This window comes from Bemisia tabaci, chromosome 3 (assembly GCF_918797505.1).
Source record: "Bemisia tabaci chromosome 3, PGI_BMITA_v3".
Classification (NCBI taxonomy): domain Eukaryota; kingdom Metazoa; phylum Arthropoda; class Insecta; order Hemiptera; family Aleyrodidae; genus Bemisia; species Bemisia tabaci.
The window spans coordinates 6,124,208-6,142,981 of record NC_092795.1 but is presented as its reverse complement, the minus strand read 5'-3'; the positions used below and the strand labels follow the sequence as shown (position 1 = coordinate 6,142,981).

The 18,774-nt window shown below is 51.5% G+C and overlaps 1 protein-coding gene across 1 annotated transcript; it reads right to left on the bottom strand.

The window, feature by feature from the left end:
- Window positions 1-4,131: 4,131 nt before the first annotated feature.
- Window positions 4,132-7,102, bottom strand: LOC140224141 (uncharacterized). The gene is made up of 3 exons (XM_072297553.1): window positions 7,022-7,102; window positions 6,158-6,683; window positions 4,132-4,427 (listed from the first exon to the last, which is right to left on the bottom strand). Exons 1-3 carry the CDS (start codon window positions 7,100-7,102, stop codon window positions 4,132-4,134), a joined length of 903 nt encoding a protein of 300 aa, XP_072153654.1.
- Between the last annotated feature and the right edge of the window lie 11,672 nt (window positions 7,103-18,774).

Genomic DNA, 18,774 nt, shown 5'->3' with positions numbered 1-18,774 from the left:
TTTTAATTTGAAAAAAAAATGACGTTATACGTTCTGAATTTGTCAAATTTTTCTGGGAGTATACTTCGGCTTTGAAGTAAATTCATCGGCCCTCACCCCTTAAAAAATCAATTCAATCGTTAGATCGACTATATTCTTCAGTGTGCCGATACGGTGTAAGTTGTCAATTTGTCCACGAATCTCGTAATAATCCCGTAGGAACCAATGGAACTCGGTAAATTTCAGTAGAAACTTGGCAGCTTTGCTACAGTAGCTTCGAGCGGGATCCTGTCGAAAGTTTAGTCCCCCGCCGCGGCCGATTACTCGCCGGGGAGGGGGGGGGGGTCCGCTGCCCCCCACCTGCCCGGGTACCTGGGGGCTTGTGTAATAGACTCGCGGATCACGTAATACGGGCGGGTGCGGGTAAACCTCGCACACACAGATGCCGCACATTTGAAGCCGTCCCGCTTCGCTGATTTTTTTCGGAGTATTTACACTCGAAAAGGCAACACTCCGAAAATATTGAAAAGACGACCGGGTAGGTTTGTCTGTTTTGATTGGATTAAATCGACCACCGAGCTGAAGACACCTTAGGTTCCTTGCAATTTTTTCAAATTGAGCTGGTCCGTCCTGCCAGTTGGAACTGACATGATTTCAAAATGCTTTTAATGTAACAGTTTTTAGAATGTTCTTGCATCCTAAATTATTATTCGCATGAGTTGGCTCTCAATAAATGTAATCAATTCAATACTTATGAATGTACCCTAGTTGCATCTAGAAGTGGGGAACAACGTCAACAGTGTGGCGCGCCTTCACTTTTTACGCATGCAACACGGACATCCATCTAGCACGAATAGTTGCATTCAGGTGCTAATCTTAGAGAGGCATGCCGCGTAGAATCGTGTTGCCGGTGGGTTTACGTTTCCGCACATTTCCGATTTGGACAATACCGCACAAAATCAGCCAGCAGAATTTTATTTTTGGCACGATTTGGCAATACCGCGCAGATAATTGAATCACGTTTCTCTTAATCCACTTACAAAAAAGATTTGAAAAATTAAATGGAAATATTTTACTAATTTATTGCTCATCAGTGATCGCTGGGTCGTCGAATTCATCAAATACTATGAAAAATTATCTTCACACTACTAACCACTACTGTCTGCCGTCCTGCTGAATGGAATTTTTTTGAAAAGAGGGAAAGGAAGGAGGAGGAGGAGAAGAGGAAGAAGCAAAGAAAGAAACAAAGATGACAAATAAGGAACAGAAACGGAAGAAGGAGAGGAAGAATGAGAAAGGACAAAAGACAAATTTACCACTACCGTTATTGAGTAAATAAACAAATAATGAAATAAAAAGATGCGACGTTGCAAAGTAATTGCGTCCTTGTGGCTCTGATCCCTCCAATTCGATTCACCAATGTGTAGCAGGTAAATTATTAAATGCCTAGCCAAATTTTTCTTTAAATTGATCAAACTTGATTCATACAGTACGTGCTAAAATCGATCGACACTCATGTCGTTCCAAGAACTCTAGCATATTTGTTCAATCCCTTCTGCTAGTCTGACGAGCATGGCACGGGCACATTGCCGCTGAACGGACATGAATATCCACAGCGCCTTCGGTTTTTTGTGTAGGCAACGCGGACATCCATTAAGCACGAATAGTTGTATTCAGGCGCTAACCTTAGAGAGGCATGCCGCGTAGCTTGTATCCCCTTTCTATGAATGAAAATCGGTTGAAAAAAGGGAGGAAGAGAAAAGGAAGCAGAAGAAGAAGAGGAGAAGGGAGTAGCATTAGAAAATGAAGAGAATAGAAAATTAGAAGCAGAAGAGGAAAAATAAGAGAGGTTGAAAGACAACTTTAACCATTTGATTGTGTGGGAGGGGGGGGGGGTGGCATTCAAAGCTTTCGCAACGAACTTAGTGCACCGCCTTACGTTCGTAGGCAAGTAAAATCGCTGGCCAAAATGCGAAACCGTTTACAACAATCGTTTACAATCTCCGTTTGCAACGTTACAGACTTCCTGTGATACTTAATTTTTTTAATGGAAAACTAGTCAACGTAATTTCTTAGAAACTTCCTTGATTTTTTTTCTCTGCTGGAAGATTATTCTGTAAAAATTTCGAAGTATGAGATTGGTGTGTTCCTCTTCAAAAAATTAAAATAGGAACGTGAATTTTGAACAACCGGAATGAAGGGATCGACGGTGAAACTACATACCACGTATCTCATTTGCGGTGTTGAAAAATCTCAACTCTCATTTTATTTTTGTGAAAAGAACAAACCAATATCATTCCTTGAAGTTTTCACAGGTTTTTCCTCACATAGAGAAGAAAAACCACAGAAGTTTTCAAGAATTGACATTGAGTAATTTTCCATATAAAAAATAAAGTATGACAGAAAGTCTGCGACGTCGCAAAAGAAGTAACTGGTCCGGTATAGTTGCACCGTCGACGTGGTTTCTCACTTTGGCTACATCCAACTTTTGGGAAATATAATAAAAGGATCCCTATGTACAGATACTCTAGTCAAGATTGTCCTAACAAGATTGTCAAGATTTGTCTGGTTGTAAGAACTGCATTTGCGGTTTTGCAAGCGGAGTTCCTGACCTGGATTCATAAGACAATATTCTCTTTTTACAGGTACCCATAGGGCTCCCATTCCATGTCCGTCAAAAGTTCCGGGGTTCGGAACTTTTTTGGTTCCAATAACTCCCACTCCATGACCGTCTAAAGCTCTCGATACACGATCAAATGCCGAACCAGTTCCAATCAAAGTAGACCACTTGATGACTGATGTTCACCATTCAACAGTTCTCTTTGATCAAAATTGGACGGACCGTCAAATTTTGATCAGAACGTAGTGCCATCATTATCATTTCTTGCCACACGAAACATTTCTGCCAGGTTTTCATTTGAAAATTAGGCAAAGTAACGATTTTAAGACCGATGACTCCCGACACCTTGATGGTAATTGGTTCGGGAATTTGATCGCGTATCGAGGCCTAAAAGTTCCGAGATTCTTTTCAGAATTTTTTCAAAAGTACCAAGAAAGTTCCGGAAAATGCAAAAAAATCCGGAACATTTCGGGAATTGCGAAAGTTCCGGGAAAAATTCAGGAAAGTCTCCGAAGTTCCGAGATTCGGTGCTCGATCAGGGAAATGGGAGTTTTGGCACCCAGGTATCTTACATCACGATGGACATGCCTACAGACTATGGAGATGGATTTGACAACACGGTGGATGGGTCTGATGCCGAAGTGTCTGATTATCGCGGTGGCGGCGGGTAATAATTGCAAATCCAGTTAATAGGATGGAGCTACTCGGCGCAGTGTCAGACAAGTGCCTCTACCTTTTCCCATCAATTGCACACTGCACTGGCTCGCGGGTCCTCTCCGGTCGTCGGACGAGGCCGGATTTATGAAAGTCTCCACTTCGCAACCGGCAAGCTCAAAGTTCAGTTGATTGATGGAGATGTTTCGGGACCGTGCGGCTCGACGCCCGCTTCGATTTGCATCCGAGCGTCTGGAGTCTAGAGTCTCCACCAGGGACCGGTTGCATCTAGCCCACTCACATAACTAACTGGTCGCCAACGAGCCGTCTATTTATGTACGTACTCCTGTGTTACCGAGGAGAGTGGAGGATGCAAAAATGAGCTTTGGAGAAAATGGACCTACACGGTAAAAAATAAAAAGTAACTGATATTTTGCGCCAACATGGGATGCAGAGAGGACATGGATTCGATCGGCATGAATCGATTGGAAAATAAAATCGTGAATCAATCGACACCGATTCGGTCGAAAAATGATTTAAAAAAAACCTCGCTAGGTTAGTTCTAATTTTTTTGCCAGCATTCATTCTACCTCCCCCACCCCTGCTCATTTTTCTAGCTCCATCACCCTCTCCCCTCAACTCATTTTTCAATCGATTTTATCATTTTTTTTTTTTTTATTTTTTTATGGCATGTCTTGCTCCCCTAACACAATTTTTTCGGGATTATAGATATTTTAGCGGCCTCTAGACCCGTGATTCCAGTCACGGGCATTTCGCTAGTTACATACAATTCGGGCCTCGTTTCTCAGTGTTAACAGTGTTAACGCGTTTATATGATTAACTTACCAATTCTTTAATAATAAATCACAAACAATTCTTCATTTGGGGTCGATAGCAGGTCTTGATGCATTGAAGCCTGGGAATTGCGAGAATGGCGTAAGGTCCATCTTGTTGAACTGCGGGCAACCACGAGGTGTTGACGAGTTGCCAGACATACCTGTGAGACCTTTAAAAAATTCGGCACCCTCTATCATATCCCCCACCACATCCGTTGAAAGGCGGTATAAGAGGCAAAGCAGGTTGTCGCCCTTAAGTAGGTCCTCCGTCTTGAGGGCGCCACCTGTCAAATCTTTAAGATCTATCCCCACGAAGGAGTTTGGTTCACCGATGTTACCTGTAACAATAATTTTTGACTTTTTTTTATTCTTGTGTTAGTTTAGTTCATTTCATCGAGGCATCTTTCGGTAAAAGGGCGTATGAGACTTCCAGTGCTGCTAAGATTGTGCAACGTAGTTCTCTGGTTATAAGTAACTTATCCGACAGTTCTGTTATGAATTTTTCCAGAATCTGCTCCGAATTTTTCCTCACTACTGGAAGGGAGTTAGTCGACTTTGGCTGAATTTCATCTGCCGCAAACGATAAAGAAAACTGCACAATCTTAGTAGCATTGTAAGCCTCATTCGCCTTTTTGCCAAAAAAGTCCTAAATTTTATTGATTGAAGTAGGTATTTAAGATGCAAGCAGTGCACGCGTTTCTTGTAGCATTGACTGTTAAATCCGGACATCAAAAACCGTAAAAAATTAATAAAATTGGCGAATTGGGAAATACTTTTAGTCTGTAATGAGTAAACTTCATGTGAAAGTTACGTTGAAAACTTATTACTGTTTAAAATTTTGTTAAATTTTAAAATATCGCTCTTTTTGATAATCAATACAAAATAAACTGATATTTTGTATGATAAAGAACTAAAATGTTATAGATGATAAAAATTTTATCTAGGTAATCTATTTTGACCCATAGAACACGCTCCTGCAGTCCGGCGTTTGAACCTTGAGTCACCATGTATTCTGCCATGCTCCAGCCAGCGTCATGCTGGTTCGCCATGCGTCATTTCAACCAGGGCAGGATTTACCTACTTGCCTCCCATGGGCCGCCTGTATTTTGCCGCCCCCTTCTCATTCGTTTTGAAACATCAATAAAAACCGTTCCAAAGTACCGTAAACCTATCTCTGTGTGGACAAGGTCTTCCATTCATAAGAAATGAACGAAAAAATTATGAAAGAACAAACTTAAATGTAGTTTAATGATTTTAACTTCCGCCGCCGCGCCGCGCAGACTACACTGAGTTCGACGCAATGCGTGAAGTATTCCGACAGTCTTGTAGGCGCTAAGCGTTTTACGCTGACCGCACTGTCTTTGGCGCAATGCGTGAAGTATTCATGCATTCTTGTAGGCGCTATCCGTTTCACGCTGACTGCAGTGACCACACGTGTTTGATGCAATGCGTGAAGTATTCGTGCAGTCTTGTAGGCGCTAATATGTTTTACATGCCGACCGCCGCGCCGCGGGCTTCTCCTTTTCATCTCAAGTCCTCGTCATAAATTTTCTCTAAGTCGCACCGTTCCAGGCCAAATTGCGTGTTTGGTTTCTCTCTTAACTCGACTAATTAAAGGTGCTGTCTCTTGTATCACTGAAAGACGACAAAATTAGAAATTACTATACTCTCAGGAAATGAGAGATTTTGTAGCCTTTTCCCGTTTGTAATTTTTTTTCTTTCGAAATCCGATTTTTTTATGGCTACATTTAGAAAAATTGCAAAATTTGCCGCCCCCTAGATTTGCCGCGGCCCATGCGGCCCCCCTTAATCCGGTCCTGATTTCGACATTCGAGAGTTGCCAAATTTCCCCGGACAAAACATGTGTATTTGAGGAAAATTATTCATACTTTTCCTCGAAGTCTCCAGATATTCTAGATTAAATTTCGATTAATATTGTCCGCAAAATTTGAGGGAAAGTATCAAAGCAGTCCCCGGAATTTCAGTTTTTATTAAAGGAAATCTGGCAACGTCTAAAAGCTCACCCGGCATTCTTCCGCAGCAAGGCAGTATTGTCTTTCCCTCTTACCTCCAAATTTAACTGCCTCAGGGTGCTGGGCACTGAATGCCGCCAGGTCCGGCACCACACTGTCGAAATCATAGGGCGTGGGACGTTTGTACCAATTATCCGGGATGCGCTCATAACCAACTCGGTAAGTCAAGTAGTTGTCGGGGCCGGTGACGCCGAAAAAACTTTTCAAGGACACGCCATCAAACCAGCCCTCGGGACGCGCCGCCGAGTGGTTGCTCATCATCCGGTTCATGAAGAAGAACTCCGCGATCCGCACCACCCCCGAGAGGGGAGCAATAGTATAATAAGGGTTGGTCATCAAGCTGTCGTTGAAGCGCCTCGCGCTGACCGTGTTCAGGTATTTCATCGTGTACTCGTATTCAGGAGCCCCGAAGTACAAGTTTTTGAACAAGTCCATCTGGAGCGGCGCCGGGTCGCCGAAGTACAGGTCCCGCCGGGTGCACGAAGCGTCCGACTCGTACTTGTTGTGACAGTTGGAGATGCCTCCCGGTGTCCCCAAAACACCCGGCAAGGGATTTGGTACCTAATTTTCAAAAAATGTTAACATTTTGGGTTGGTTCAACATGGACACACACAAAAATACGCAGGCTCAGGCTCGTACCTATTTGGACGTATTTATGCTAAAAGGAACAATGTGGAAGTGGAAAGATGGGGTGTGCTCGTGGAAGCTGCATAAGAAACAATGTAAAAGTTGATGTAGTTCCTCTTTAGAAAATGGAAAAGCGAGATTTTCAATTAAATGAAAAGGAACTGAGCGCTAACTCGTGAGCCGTAGGCATGTGACAAGAGCCTTGTTGACAGGGCTCATGAGTTAAAAACTCACGACCTAGTCGTCGTCGCTCGTGTCGCGCCTCCTCGTACCCGGTACTCACTGATGACGTCACTCGCGCTTTTAAAGTCCCATTCATTCTCATGGCCCGGGCAGTAACGAGCACGCCCCATCTTTCCACTTGCACATAGTTCCATTTCGCATAAATACGTCCATTTAACCCGTGGTTGTAAAGCGAATTCCTTTGCGGCAAAAACACTTGATTGCTTTTCGACCACGCTCCCCCAAAAACACGGCCCTAAACCAAACGGGGTGTTAAGTTCAAAGTAGATTGGTCCATGCGCTGATTTTCGCCCGTCCCAATTGAATTCATTGATCAGATGCTACATTCTTCGGCCTCGTCAAAGGGGCACACATACACTCGCATAAGCGGAGAGTGAAGCTCAACTTAGATGGGTCCATACGCTTTTTTTTTAAATCTATCTCTCTCGCACCCATTTATCAGATACTACATTCTTCGGCTCATCGATCGGCACAATAGGCAAAGCTGAAATCAGGGAATAAGAGGATAGAGAGCAAGGAAAGCGGCCTCAGTTAGGCGAGCACTACTAACGGGCAACACTAGCATGAAACTATGAATTTCATTTTAACGCCTTGATGCGACTATTCGGGCTCCATAGATAGCCCGGTTGCATACGCACAAAATTGAGTTTTGACTCTCTATAGGCACTCAGCGTTTCACAAGCGGCGCGCCCGGTACTGGCGAGCAGGACTGCCGTGCTAAGGAAGAACGTCGCATGAAAATTCGAGAGTTGCCATATTTCATCTGATAGAACATGAATTTTTAGGGAAATACATGCGTAATTTTCCTTGAAATTATCAAGTACTGTAGGTAGGTAGTGCAAGTTCCTTTGCGGCAATACCACTTGAGTGATTTTGGATCACGAGCCCTCGAAAATACGACCAAAATTACAGGTTCCGGCTCGAATTTTTTCCGTGGTGGTAATGCGAGTTCCTTCAGGGCAAGAACACTTGATTGCATCAACCAAAAATCCACTAAAGTAGGCCATGGTAGATCCTGAAAGGGAAGTAAAACTCAACAAAGATTAGTCCATACGCTGTTTTCGGCAAAAGCACCCAAGTGCTTTCCGAGCGTGAGCCCGGGAAAGAACGGCCGTAAACGGGGAGCAGGGCTCATCTTGGAATGGTCGATACGCTGTTTTGTCGTCTCTCTCTCTCGCACTCATTGGGCAGATGCGGCACGTCAAAGGAGACCACTCGGCTTTGCCAAGCCGCCTCGGAATCGTCCATCTCTCTCGCACTCATTGATCAGATGCAACATTCCGCGGCTCGTCAAAGGGACACCTGGCGCACACACACACTCGCAAAAATACAGGCTGGGCCTCGTAATTTGGTCCGCGGTGGTAGTGCGCTGGGGAATTCCGTTGCCGGCAAAAGCACCCAAGTGCTTTCCGAGCGTGAGCCCGGGAAAGAACGGCCGTAAACGGGGAGCAGGGCTCATCTTGGATTGGTCGATACGCTGTTTTGTCGTCTCTCTCTCTCGCACTCATTGGGCAGATGCGGCACGTCAAAGGAGACCACTCGGCTTTGCCAAGCCGCCTCGGAATCGTCCATCTCTCTCGCACTCATTGATCAGATGCAACATTCCGCGGCTCGTCAAAGGGACACCTGGCGCGCACACACACTCGCAAAAATACAGGCTGGGCCTCGTAATTTGGTCCGCGGTGGTAGTGCGCTGGGGAATTCCGTTGCCGGCAAAAGCACCCAAGTGCTTTCCGAGCGTGAGCCCGGGAAAGAACGGCCGTAAACGGGGAGCAGGGCTCATCTTGGATTGGTCGATACGCTGTTTTGTCGTCTCTCTCTCTCGCACTCATTGGGCAGATGCGGCACGTCAAAGGAGACCACTCGGCTTTGCCAAGCCGCCTCGGAATCGTCCATCTCTCTCGCACTCATTGATCAGATGCAACATTCCGCGGCTCGTCAAAGGGACACCTGGCGCGCACACACACTCGCAAAAATACAGGCTGGGCCTCGTAATTTGGTCCGCGGTGGTAGTGCGCTGGGGAATTCCGTTGCCGGCAAAAGCACCCAAGTGCTTTCCGAGCGTGAGCCCGGGAAAGAACGGCCGTAAACGGGGAGCAGGGCTCATCTTGGATTGGTCGATACGCTGTTTTGTCGTCTCTCTCTCTCGCACTCATTGGGCAGATGCGGCACGTCAAAGGAGACCACTCGGCTTTGCCAAGCCGCCTCGGAATCGTCCATCTCTCTCGCACTCATTGATCAGATGCAACATTCCGCGGCTCGTCAAAGGGACACCTGGCGCGCACACACACTCGCAAAAATACAGGCTGGGCCTCGTAATTTGGTCCGCGGTGGTAGTGCGCTGGGGAATTCCGTTGCCGGCAAAAGCACCCAAGTGCTTTCCGAGCGTGAGCCCGGGAAAGAACGGCCGTAAACGGGGAGCAGGGCTCATCTTGGATTGGTCGATACGCTGTTTTGTCGTCTCTCTCTCTCGCACTCATTGGGCAGATGCGGCACGTCAAAGGAGACCACTCGGCTTTGCCAAGCCGCCTCGGAATCGTCCATCTCTCTCGCACTCATTGATCAGATGCAACATTCCGCGGCTCGTCAAAGGGACACCTGGCGCGCACACACACTCGCAAAAATACAGGCTGGGCCTCGTAATTTGGTCCGCGGTGGTAGTGCGCTGGGGAATTCCGTTGCCGGCAAAAGCACCCAAGTGCTTTCCGAGCGTGAGCCCGGGAAAGAACGGCCGTAAACGGGGAGCAGGGCTCATCTTGGATTGGTCGATACGCTGTTTTGTCGTCTCTCTCTCTCGCACTCATTGGGCAGATGCGGCACGTCAAAGGAGACCACTCGGCTTTGCCAAGCCGCCTCGGAATCGTCCATCTCTCTCGCACTCATTGATCAGATGCAACATTCCGCGGCTCGTCAAAGGGACACCTGGCGCGCACACACACTCGCAAAAATACAGGCTGGGCCTCGTAATTTGGTCCGCGGTGGTAGTGCGCTGGGGAATTCCGTTGCCGGCAAAAGCACCCAAGTGCTTTCCGAGCGTGAGCCCGGGAAAGAACGGCCGTAAACGGGGAGCAGGGCTCATCTTGGATTGGTCGATACGCTGTTTTGTCGTCTCTCTCTCTCGCACTCATTGGGCAGATGCGGCACGTCAAAGGAGACCACTCGGCTTTGCCAAGCCGCCTCGGAATCGTCCATCTCTCTCGCACTCATTGATCAGATGCAACATTCCGCGGCTCGTCAAAGGGACACCTGGCGCGCACACACACTCGCAAAAATACAGGCTGGGCCTCGTAATTTGGTCCGCGGTGGTAGTGCGCTGGGGAATTCCGTTGCCGGCAAAAGCACCCAAGTGCTTTCCGAGCGTGAGCCCGGGAAAGAACGGCCGTAAACGGGGAGCAGGGCTCATCTTGGATTGGTCGATACGCTGTTTTGTCGTCTCTCTCTCTCGCACTCATTGGGCAGATGCGGCACGTCAAAGGAGACCACTCGGCTTTGCCAAGCCGCCTCGGAATCGTCCATCTCTCTCGCACTCATTGATCAGATGCAACATTCCGCGGCTCGTCAAAGGGACACCTGGCGCGCACACACACTCGCAAAAATACAGGCTGGGCCTCGTAATTTGGTCCGCGGTGGTAGTGCGCTGGGGAATTCCGTTGCCGGCAAAAGCACCCAAGTGCTTTCCGAGCGTGAGCCCGGGAAAGAACGGCCGTAAACGGGGAGCAGGGCTCATCTTGGATTGGTCGATACGCTGTTTTGTCGTCTCTCTCTCTCGCACTCATTGGGCAGATGCGGCACGTCAAAGGAGACCACTCGGCTTTGCCAAGCCGCCTCGGAATCGTCCATCTCTCTCGCACTCATTGATCAGATGCAACATTCCGCGGCTCGTCAAAGGGACACCTGGCGCGCACACACACTCGCAAAAATACAGGCTGGGCCTCGTAATTTGGTCCGCGGTGGTAGTGCGCTGGGGAATTCCGTTGCCGGCAAAAGCACCCAAGTGCTTTCCGAGCGTGAGCCCGGGAAAGAACGGCCGTAAACGGGGAGCAGGGCTCATCTTGGATTGGTCGATACGCTGTTTTGTCGTCTCTCTCTCTCGCACTCATTGGGCAGATGCGGCACGTCAAAGGAGACCACTCGGCTTTGCCAAGCCGCCTCGGAATCGTCCATCTCTCTCGCACTCATTGATCAGATGCAACATTCCGCGGCTCGTCAAAGGGACACCTGGCGCGCACACACACTCGCAAAAATACAGGCTGGGCCTCGTAATTTGGTCCGCGGTGGTAGTGCGCTGGGGAATTCCGTTGCCGGCAAAAGCACCCAAGTGCTTTCCGAGCGTGAGCCCGGGAAAGAACGGCCGTAAACGGGGAGCAGGGCTCATCTTGGATTGGTCGATACGCTGTTTTGTCGTCTCTCTCTCTCGCACTCATTGGGCAGATGCGGCACGTCAAAGGAGACCACTCGGCTTTGCCAAGCCGCCTCGGAATCGTCCATCTCTCTCGCACTCATTGATCAGATGCAACATTCCGCGGCTCGTCAAAGGGACACCTGGCGCGCACACACACTCGCAAAAATACAGGCTGGGCCTCGTAATTTGGTCCGCGGTGGTAGTGCGCTGGGGAATTCCGTTGCCGGCAAAAGCACCCAAGTGCTTTCCGAGCGTGAGCCCGGGAAAGAACGGCCGTAAACGGGGAGCAGGGCTCATCTTGGATTGGTCGATACGCTGTTTTGTCGTCTCTCTCTCTCGCACTCATTGGGCAGATGCGGCACGTCAAAGGAGACCACTCGGCTTTGCCAAGCCGCCTCGGAATCGTCCATCTCTCTCGCACTCATTGATCAGATGCAACATTCCGCGGCTCGTCAAAGGGACACCTGGCGCGCACACACACTCGCAAAAATACAGGCTGGGCCTCGTAATTTGGTCCGCGGTGGTAGTGCGCTGGGGAATTCCGTTGCCGGCAAAAGCACCCAAGTGCTTTCCGAGCGTGAGCCCGGGAAAGAACGGCCGTAAACGGGGAGCAGGGCTCATCTTGGATTGGTCGATACGCTGTTTTGTCGTCTCTCTCTCTCGCACTCATTGGGCAGATGCGGCACGTCAAAGGAGACCACTCGGCTTTGCCAAGCCGCCTCGGAATCGTCCATCTCTCTCGCACTCATTGATCAGATGCAACATTCCGCGGCTCGTCAAAGGGACACCTGGCGCGCACACACACTCGCAAAAATACAGGCTGGGCCTCGTAATTTGGTCCGCGGTGGTAGTGCGCTGGGGAATTCCGTTGCCGGCAAAAGCACCCAAGTGCTTTCCGAGCGTGAGCCCGGGAAAGAACGGCCGTAAACGGGGAGCAGGGCTCATCTTGGATTGGTCGATACGCTGTTTTGTCGTCTCTCTCTCTCGCACTCATTGGGCAGATGCGGCACGTCAAAGGAGACCACTCGGCTTTGCCAAGCCGCCTCGGAATCGTCCATCTCTCTCGCACTCATTGATCAGATGCAACATTCCGCGGCTCGTCAAAGGGACACCTGGCGCGCACACACACTCGCAAAAATACAGGCTGGGCCTCGTAATTTGGTCCGCGGTGGTAGTGCGCTGGGGAATTCCGTTGCCGGCAAAAGCACCCAAGTGCTTTCCGAGCGTGAGCCCGGGAAAGAACGGCCGTAAACGGGGAGCAGGGCTCATCTTGGATTGGTCGATACGCTGTTTTGTCGTCTCTCTCTCTCGCACTCATTGGGCAGATGCGGCACGTCAAAGGAGACCACTCGGCTTTGCCAAGCCGCCTCGGAATCGTCCATCTCTCTCGCACTCATTGATCAGATGCAACATTCCGCGGCTCGTCAAAGGGACACCTGGCGCGCACACACACTCGCAAAAATACAGGCTGGGCCTCGTAATTTGGTCCGCGGTGGTAGTGCGCTGGGGAATTCCGTTGCCGGCAAAAGCACCCAAGTGCTTTCCGAGCGTGAGCCCGGGAAAGAACGGCCGTAAACGGGGAGCAGGGCTCATCTTGGATTGGTCGATACGCTGTTTTGTCGTCTCTCTCTCTCGCACTCATTGGGCAGATGCGGCACGTCAAAGGAGACCACTCGGCTTTGCCAAGCCGCCTCGGAATCGTCCATCTCTCTCGCACTCATTGATCAGATGCAACATTCCGCGGCTCGTCAAAGGGACACCTGGCGCACACACACTCGCAAAAATACAGGCTGGGCCTCGTAATTTGGTCCGCGGTGGTAGTGCGCTGGGGAATTCCGTTGCCGGCAAAAGCACCCAAGTGCTTTCCGAGCGTGAGCCCGGGAAAGAACGGCCGTAAACGGGGAGCAGGGCTCATCTTGGATTGGTCGATACGCTGTTTTGTCGTCTCTCTCTCTCGCACTCATTGGGCAGATGCGGCACGTCAAAGGAGACCACTCGGCTTTGCCAAGCCGCCTCGGAATCGTCCATCTCTCTCGCACTCATTGATCAGATGCAACATTCCGCGGCTCGTCAAAGGGACACCTGGCGCACACACACACTCGCAAAAATACAGGCTGGGCCTCGTAATTTGGTCCGCGGTGGTAGTGCGCTGGGGAATTCCGTTGCCGGCAAAAGCACCCAAGTGCTTTCCGAGCGTGAGCCCGGGAAAGAACGGCCGTAAACGGGGAGCAGGGCTCATCTTGGATTGGTCGATACGCTGTTTTGTCGTCTCTCTCTCTCGCACTCATTGGGCAGATGCGGCACGTCAAAGGAGACCACTCGGCTTTGCCAAGCCGCCTCGGAATCGTCCATCTCTCTCGCACTCATTGATCAGATGCAACATTCCGCGGCTCGTCAAAGGGACACCTGGCGCGCACACACACTCGCAAAAATACAGGCTGGGCCTCGTAATTTGGTCCGCGGTGGTAGTGCGCTGGGGAATTCCGTTGCCGGCAAAAGCACCCAAGTGCTTTCCGAGCGTGAGCCCGGGAAAGAACGGCCGTAAACGGGGAGCAGGGCTCATCTTGGATTGGTCGATACGCTGTTTTGTCGTCTCTCTCTCTCGCACTCATTGGGCAGATGCGGCACGTCAAAGGAGACCACTCGGCTTTGCCAAGCCGCCTCGGAATCGTCCATCTCTCTCGCACTCATTGATCAGATGCAACATTCCGCGGCTCGTCAAAGGGACACCTGGCGCACACACACACTCGCAAAAATACAGGCTGGGCCTCGTAATTTGGTCCGCGGTGGTAGTGCGCTGGGGAATTCCGTTGCCGGCAAAAGCACCCAAGTGCTTTCCGAGCGTGAGCCCGGGAAAGAACGGCCGTAAACGGGGAGCAGGGCTCATCTTGGATTGGTCGATACGCTGTTTTGTCGTCTCTCTCTCTCGCACTCATTGGGCAGATGCGGCACGTCAAAGGAGACCACTCGGCTTTGCCAAGCCGCCTCGGAATCGTCCATCTCTCTCGCACTCATTGATCAGATGCAACATTCCGCGGCTCGTCAAAGGGACACCTGGCGCGCACACACACTCGCAAAAATACAGGCTGGGCCTCGTAATTTGGTCCGCGGTGGTAGTGCGCTGGGGAATTCCGTTGCCGGCAAAAGCACCCAAGTGCTTTCCGAGCGTGAGCCCGGGAAAGAACGGCCGTAAACGGGGAGCAGGGCTCATCTTGGATTGGTCGATACGCTGTTTTGTCGTCTCTCTCTCTCGCACTCATTGGGCAGATGCGGCACGTCAAAGGAGACCACTCGGCTTTGCCAAGCCGCCTCGGAATCGTCCATCTCTCTCGCACTCATTGATCAGATGCAACATTCCGCGGCTCGTCAAAGGGACACCTGGCGCGCACACACACTCGCAAAAATACAGGCTGGGCCTCGTAATTTGGTCCGCGGTGGTAGTGCGCTGGGGAATTCCGTTGCCGGCAAAAGCACCCAAGTGCTTTCCGAGCGTGAGCCCGGGAAAGAACGGCCGTAAACGGGGAGCAGGGCTCATCTTGGATTGGTCGATACGCTGTTTTGTCGTCTCTCTCTCTCGCACTCATTGGGCAGATGCGGCACGTCAAAGGAGACCACTCGGCTTTGCCAAGCCGCCTCGGAATCGTCCATCTCTCTCGCACTCATTGATCAGATGCAACATTCCGCGGCTCGTCAAAGGGACACCTGGCGCACACACACACTCGCAAAAATACAGGCTGGGCCTCGTAATTTGGTCCGCGGTGGTAGTGCGCTGGGGAATTCCGTTGCCGGCAAAAGCACCCAAGTGCTTTCCGAGCGTGAGCCCGGGAAAGAACGGCCGTAAACGGGGAGCAGGGCTCATCTTGGATTGGTCGATACGCTGTTTTGTCGTCTCTCTCTCTCGCACTCATTGGGCAGATGCGGCACGTCAAAGGAGACCACTCGGCTTTGCCAAGCCGCCTCGGAATCGTCCATCTCTCTCGCACTCATTGATCAGATGCAACATTCCGCGGCTCGTCAAAGGGACACCTGGCGCGCACACACACTCGCAAAAATACAGGCTGGGCCTCGTAATTTGGTCCGCGGTGGTAGTGCGCTGGGGAATTCCGTTGCCGGCAAAAGCACCCAAGTGCTTTCCGAGCGTGAGCCCGGGAAAGAACGGCCGTAAACGGGGAGCAGGGCTCATCTTGGATTGGTCGATACGCTGTTTTGTCGTCTCTCTCTCTCGCACTCATTGGGCAGATGCGGCACGTCAAAGGAGACCACTCGGCTTTGCCAAGCCGCCTCGGAATCGTCCATCTCTCTCGCACTCATTGATCAGATGCAACATTCCGCGGCTCGTCAAAGGGACACCTGGCGCGCACACACACTCGCAAAAATACAGGCTGGGCCTCGTAATTTGGTCCGCGGTGGTAGTGCGCTGGGGAATTCCGTTGCCGGCAAAAGCACCCAAGTGCTTTCCGAGCGTGAGCCCGGGAAAGAACGGCCGTAAACGGGGAGCAGGGCTCATCTTGGATTGGTCGATACGCTGTTTTGTCGTCTCTCTCTCTCGCACTCATTGGGCAGATGCGGCACGTCAAAGGAGACCACTCGGCTTTGCCAAGCCGCCTCGGAATCGTCCATCTCTCTCGCACTCATTGATCAGATGCAACATTCCGCGGCTCGTCAAAGGGACACCTGGCGCGCACACACACTCGCAAAAATACAGGCTGGGCCTCGTAATTTGGTCCGCGGTGGTAGTGCGCTGGGGAATTCCGTTGCCGGCAAAAGCACCCAAGTGCTTTCCGAGCGTGAGCCCGGGAAAGAACGGCCGTAAACGGGGAGCAGGGCTCATCTTGGATTGGTCGATACGCTGTTTTGTCGTCTCTCTCTCTCGCACTCATTGGGCAGATGCGGCACGTCAAAGGAGACCACTCGGCTTTGCCAAGCCGCCTCGGAATCGTCCATCTCTCTCGCACTCATTGATCAGATGCAACATTCCGCGGCTCGTCAAAGGGACACCTGGCGCACACACACACTCGCAAAAATACAGGCTGGGCCTCGTAATTTGGTCCGCGGTGGTAGTGCGCTGGGGAATTCCGTTGCCGGCAAAAGCACCCAAGTGCTTTCCGAGCGTGAGCCCGGGAAAGAACGGCCGTAAACGGGGAGCAGGGCTCATCTTGGATTGGTCGATACGCTGTTTTGTCGTCTCTCTCTCTCGCACTCATTGGGCAGATGCGGCACGTCAAAGGAGACCACTCGGCTTTGCCAAGCCGCCTCGGAATCGTCCATCTCTCTCGCACTCATTGATCAGATGCAACATTCCGCGGCTCGTCAAAGGGACACCTGGCGCGCACACACACTCGCAAAAATACAGGCTGGGCCTCGTAATTTGGTCCGCGGTGGTAGTGCGCTGGGGAATTCCGTTGCCGGCAAAAGCACCCAAGTGCTTTCCGAGCGTGAGCCCGGGAAAGAACGGCCGTAAACGGGGAGCAGGGCTCATCTTGGATTGGTCGATACGCTGTTTTGTCGTCTCTCTCTCTCGCACTCATTGGGCAGATGCGGCACGTCAAAGGAGACCACTCGGCTTTGCCAAGCCGCCTCGGAATCGTCCATCTCTCTCGCACTCATTGATCAGATGCAACATTCCGCGGCTCGTCAAAGGGACACCTGGCGCGCACACACACTCGCAAAAATACAGGCTGGGCCTCGTAATTTGGTCCGCGGTGGTAGTGCGCTGGGGAATTCCGTTGCCGGCAAAAGCACCCAAGTGCTTTCCGAGCGTGAGCCCGGGAAAGAACGGCCGTAAACGGGGAGCAGGGCTCATCTTGGATTGGTCGATACGCTGTTTTGTCGTCTCTCTCTCTCGCACTCATTGGGCAGATGCGGCACGTCAAAGGAGACCACTCGGCTTTGCCAAGCCGCCTCGGAATCGTCCATCTCTCTCGCACTCATTGATCAGATGCAACATTCCGCGGCTCGTCAAAGGGACACCTGGCGCGCACACACACTCGCAAAAATACAGGCTGGGCCTCGTAATTTGGTCCGCGGTGGTAGTGCGCTGGGGAATTCCGTTGCCGGCAAAAGCACCCAAGTGCTTTCCGAGCGTGAGCCCGGGAAAGAACGGCCGTAAACGGGGAGCAGGGCTCATCTTGGATTGGTCGATACGCTGTTTTGTCGTCTCTCTCTCTCGCACTCATTGGGCAGATGCGGCACGTCAAAGGAGACCACTCGGCTTTGCCAAGCCGCCTCGGAATCGTCCATCTCTCTCGCACTCATTGATCAGATGCAACATTCCGCGGCTCGTCAAAGGGACACCTGGCGCGCACACACACTCGCAAAAATACAGGCTGGGCCTCGTAATTTGGTCCGCGGTGGTAGTGCGCTGGGGAATTCCGTTGCCGGCAAAAGCACCCAAGTGCTTTCCGAGCGTGAGCCCGGGAAAGAACGGCCGTAAACGGGGAGCAGGGCTCATCTTGGATTGGTCGATACGCTGTTTTGTCGTCTCTCTCTCTCGCACTCATTGGGCAGATGCGGCACGTCAAAGGAGACCACTCGGCTTTGCCAAGCCGCCTCGGAATCGTCCATCTCTCTCGCACTCATTGATCAGATGCAACATTCCGCGGCTCGTCAAAGGGACACCTGGCGCACACACACACTCGCAAAAATACAGGCTGGGCCTCGTAATTTGGTCCGCGGTGGTAGTGCGCTGGGGAATTCCGTTGCCGGCAAAAGCACCCAAGTGCTTTCCGAGCGTGAGCCCGGGAAAGAACGGCCGTAAACGGGGAGCAGGGCTCATCTTGGATTGGTCGATACGCTGTTTTGTCGTCTCTCTCTCTCGCACTCATTGGGCAGATGCGGCACGTCAAAGGAGACCACTCGGCTTTGCCAAGCCGCCTCGGAATCGTCCATCTCTCTCGCACTCATTGATCAGATGCAACATTCCGCGGCTCGTCAAAGGGACACCTGGCGCACACACACACTCGCAAAAATACAGGCTGGGCCTCGTAATTTGGTCCGCGGTGGTAGTGCGCTGGGGAATTCCGTTGCCGGCAAAAGCACCCAAGTGCTTTCCGAGCGTGAGCCCGGGAAAGAACGGCCGTAAACGGGGAGCAGGGCTCATCTTGGATTGGTCGATACGCTGTTTTGTCGTCTCTCTCTCTCGCACTCATTGGGCAGATGCGGCACGTCAAAGGAGACCACTCGGCTTTGCCAAGCCGCCTCGGAATCGTCCATCTCTCTCGCACTCATTGATCAGATGCAACATTCCGCGGCTCGTCAAAGGGACACCTGGCGCGCACACACACTCGCAAAAATACAGGCTGGGCCTCGTAATTTGGTCCGCGGTGGTAGTGCGCTGGGGAATTCCGTTGCCGGCAAAAGCACCCAAGTGCTTTCCGAGCG

Coding starts and splice junctions, on each gene's coding strand:
- LOC140224141 (XM_072297553.1), bottom strand. CDS start 7,102: ATGGGGCGTGCTCGTTACTGCCCGGGCCATGAGAATGAATGGGACTTT. Junction 6,684..7,021: donor ACGTCATCAGTGAGTACCGG/GTACGAGGAGGC, acceptor TTTGAAAATTAG/GTACCAAATCCCTTGCCGGG. Junction 4,428..6,157: donor TGAGGCAGTTAAATTTGGAG/GTAAGAGGGAAA, acceptor TTATTGTTACAG/GTAACATCGGTGAACCAAAC.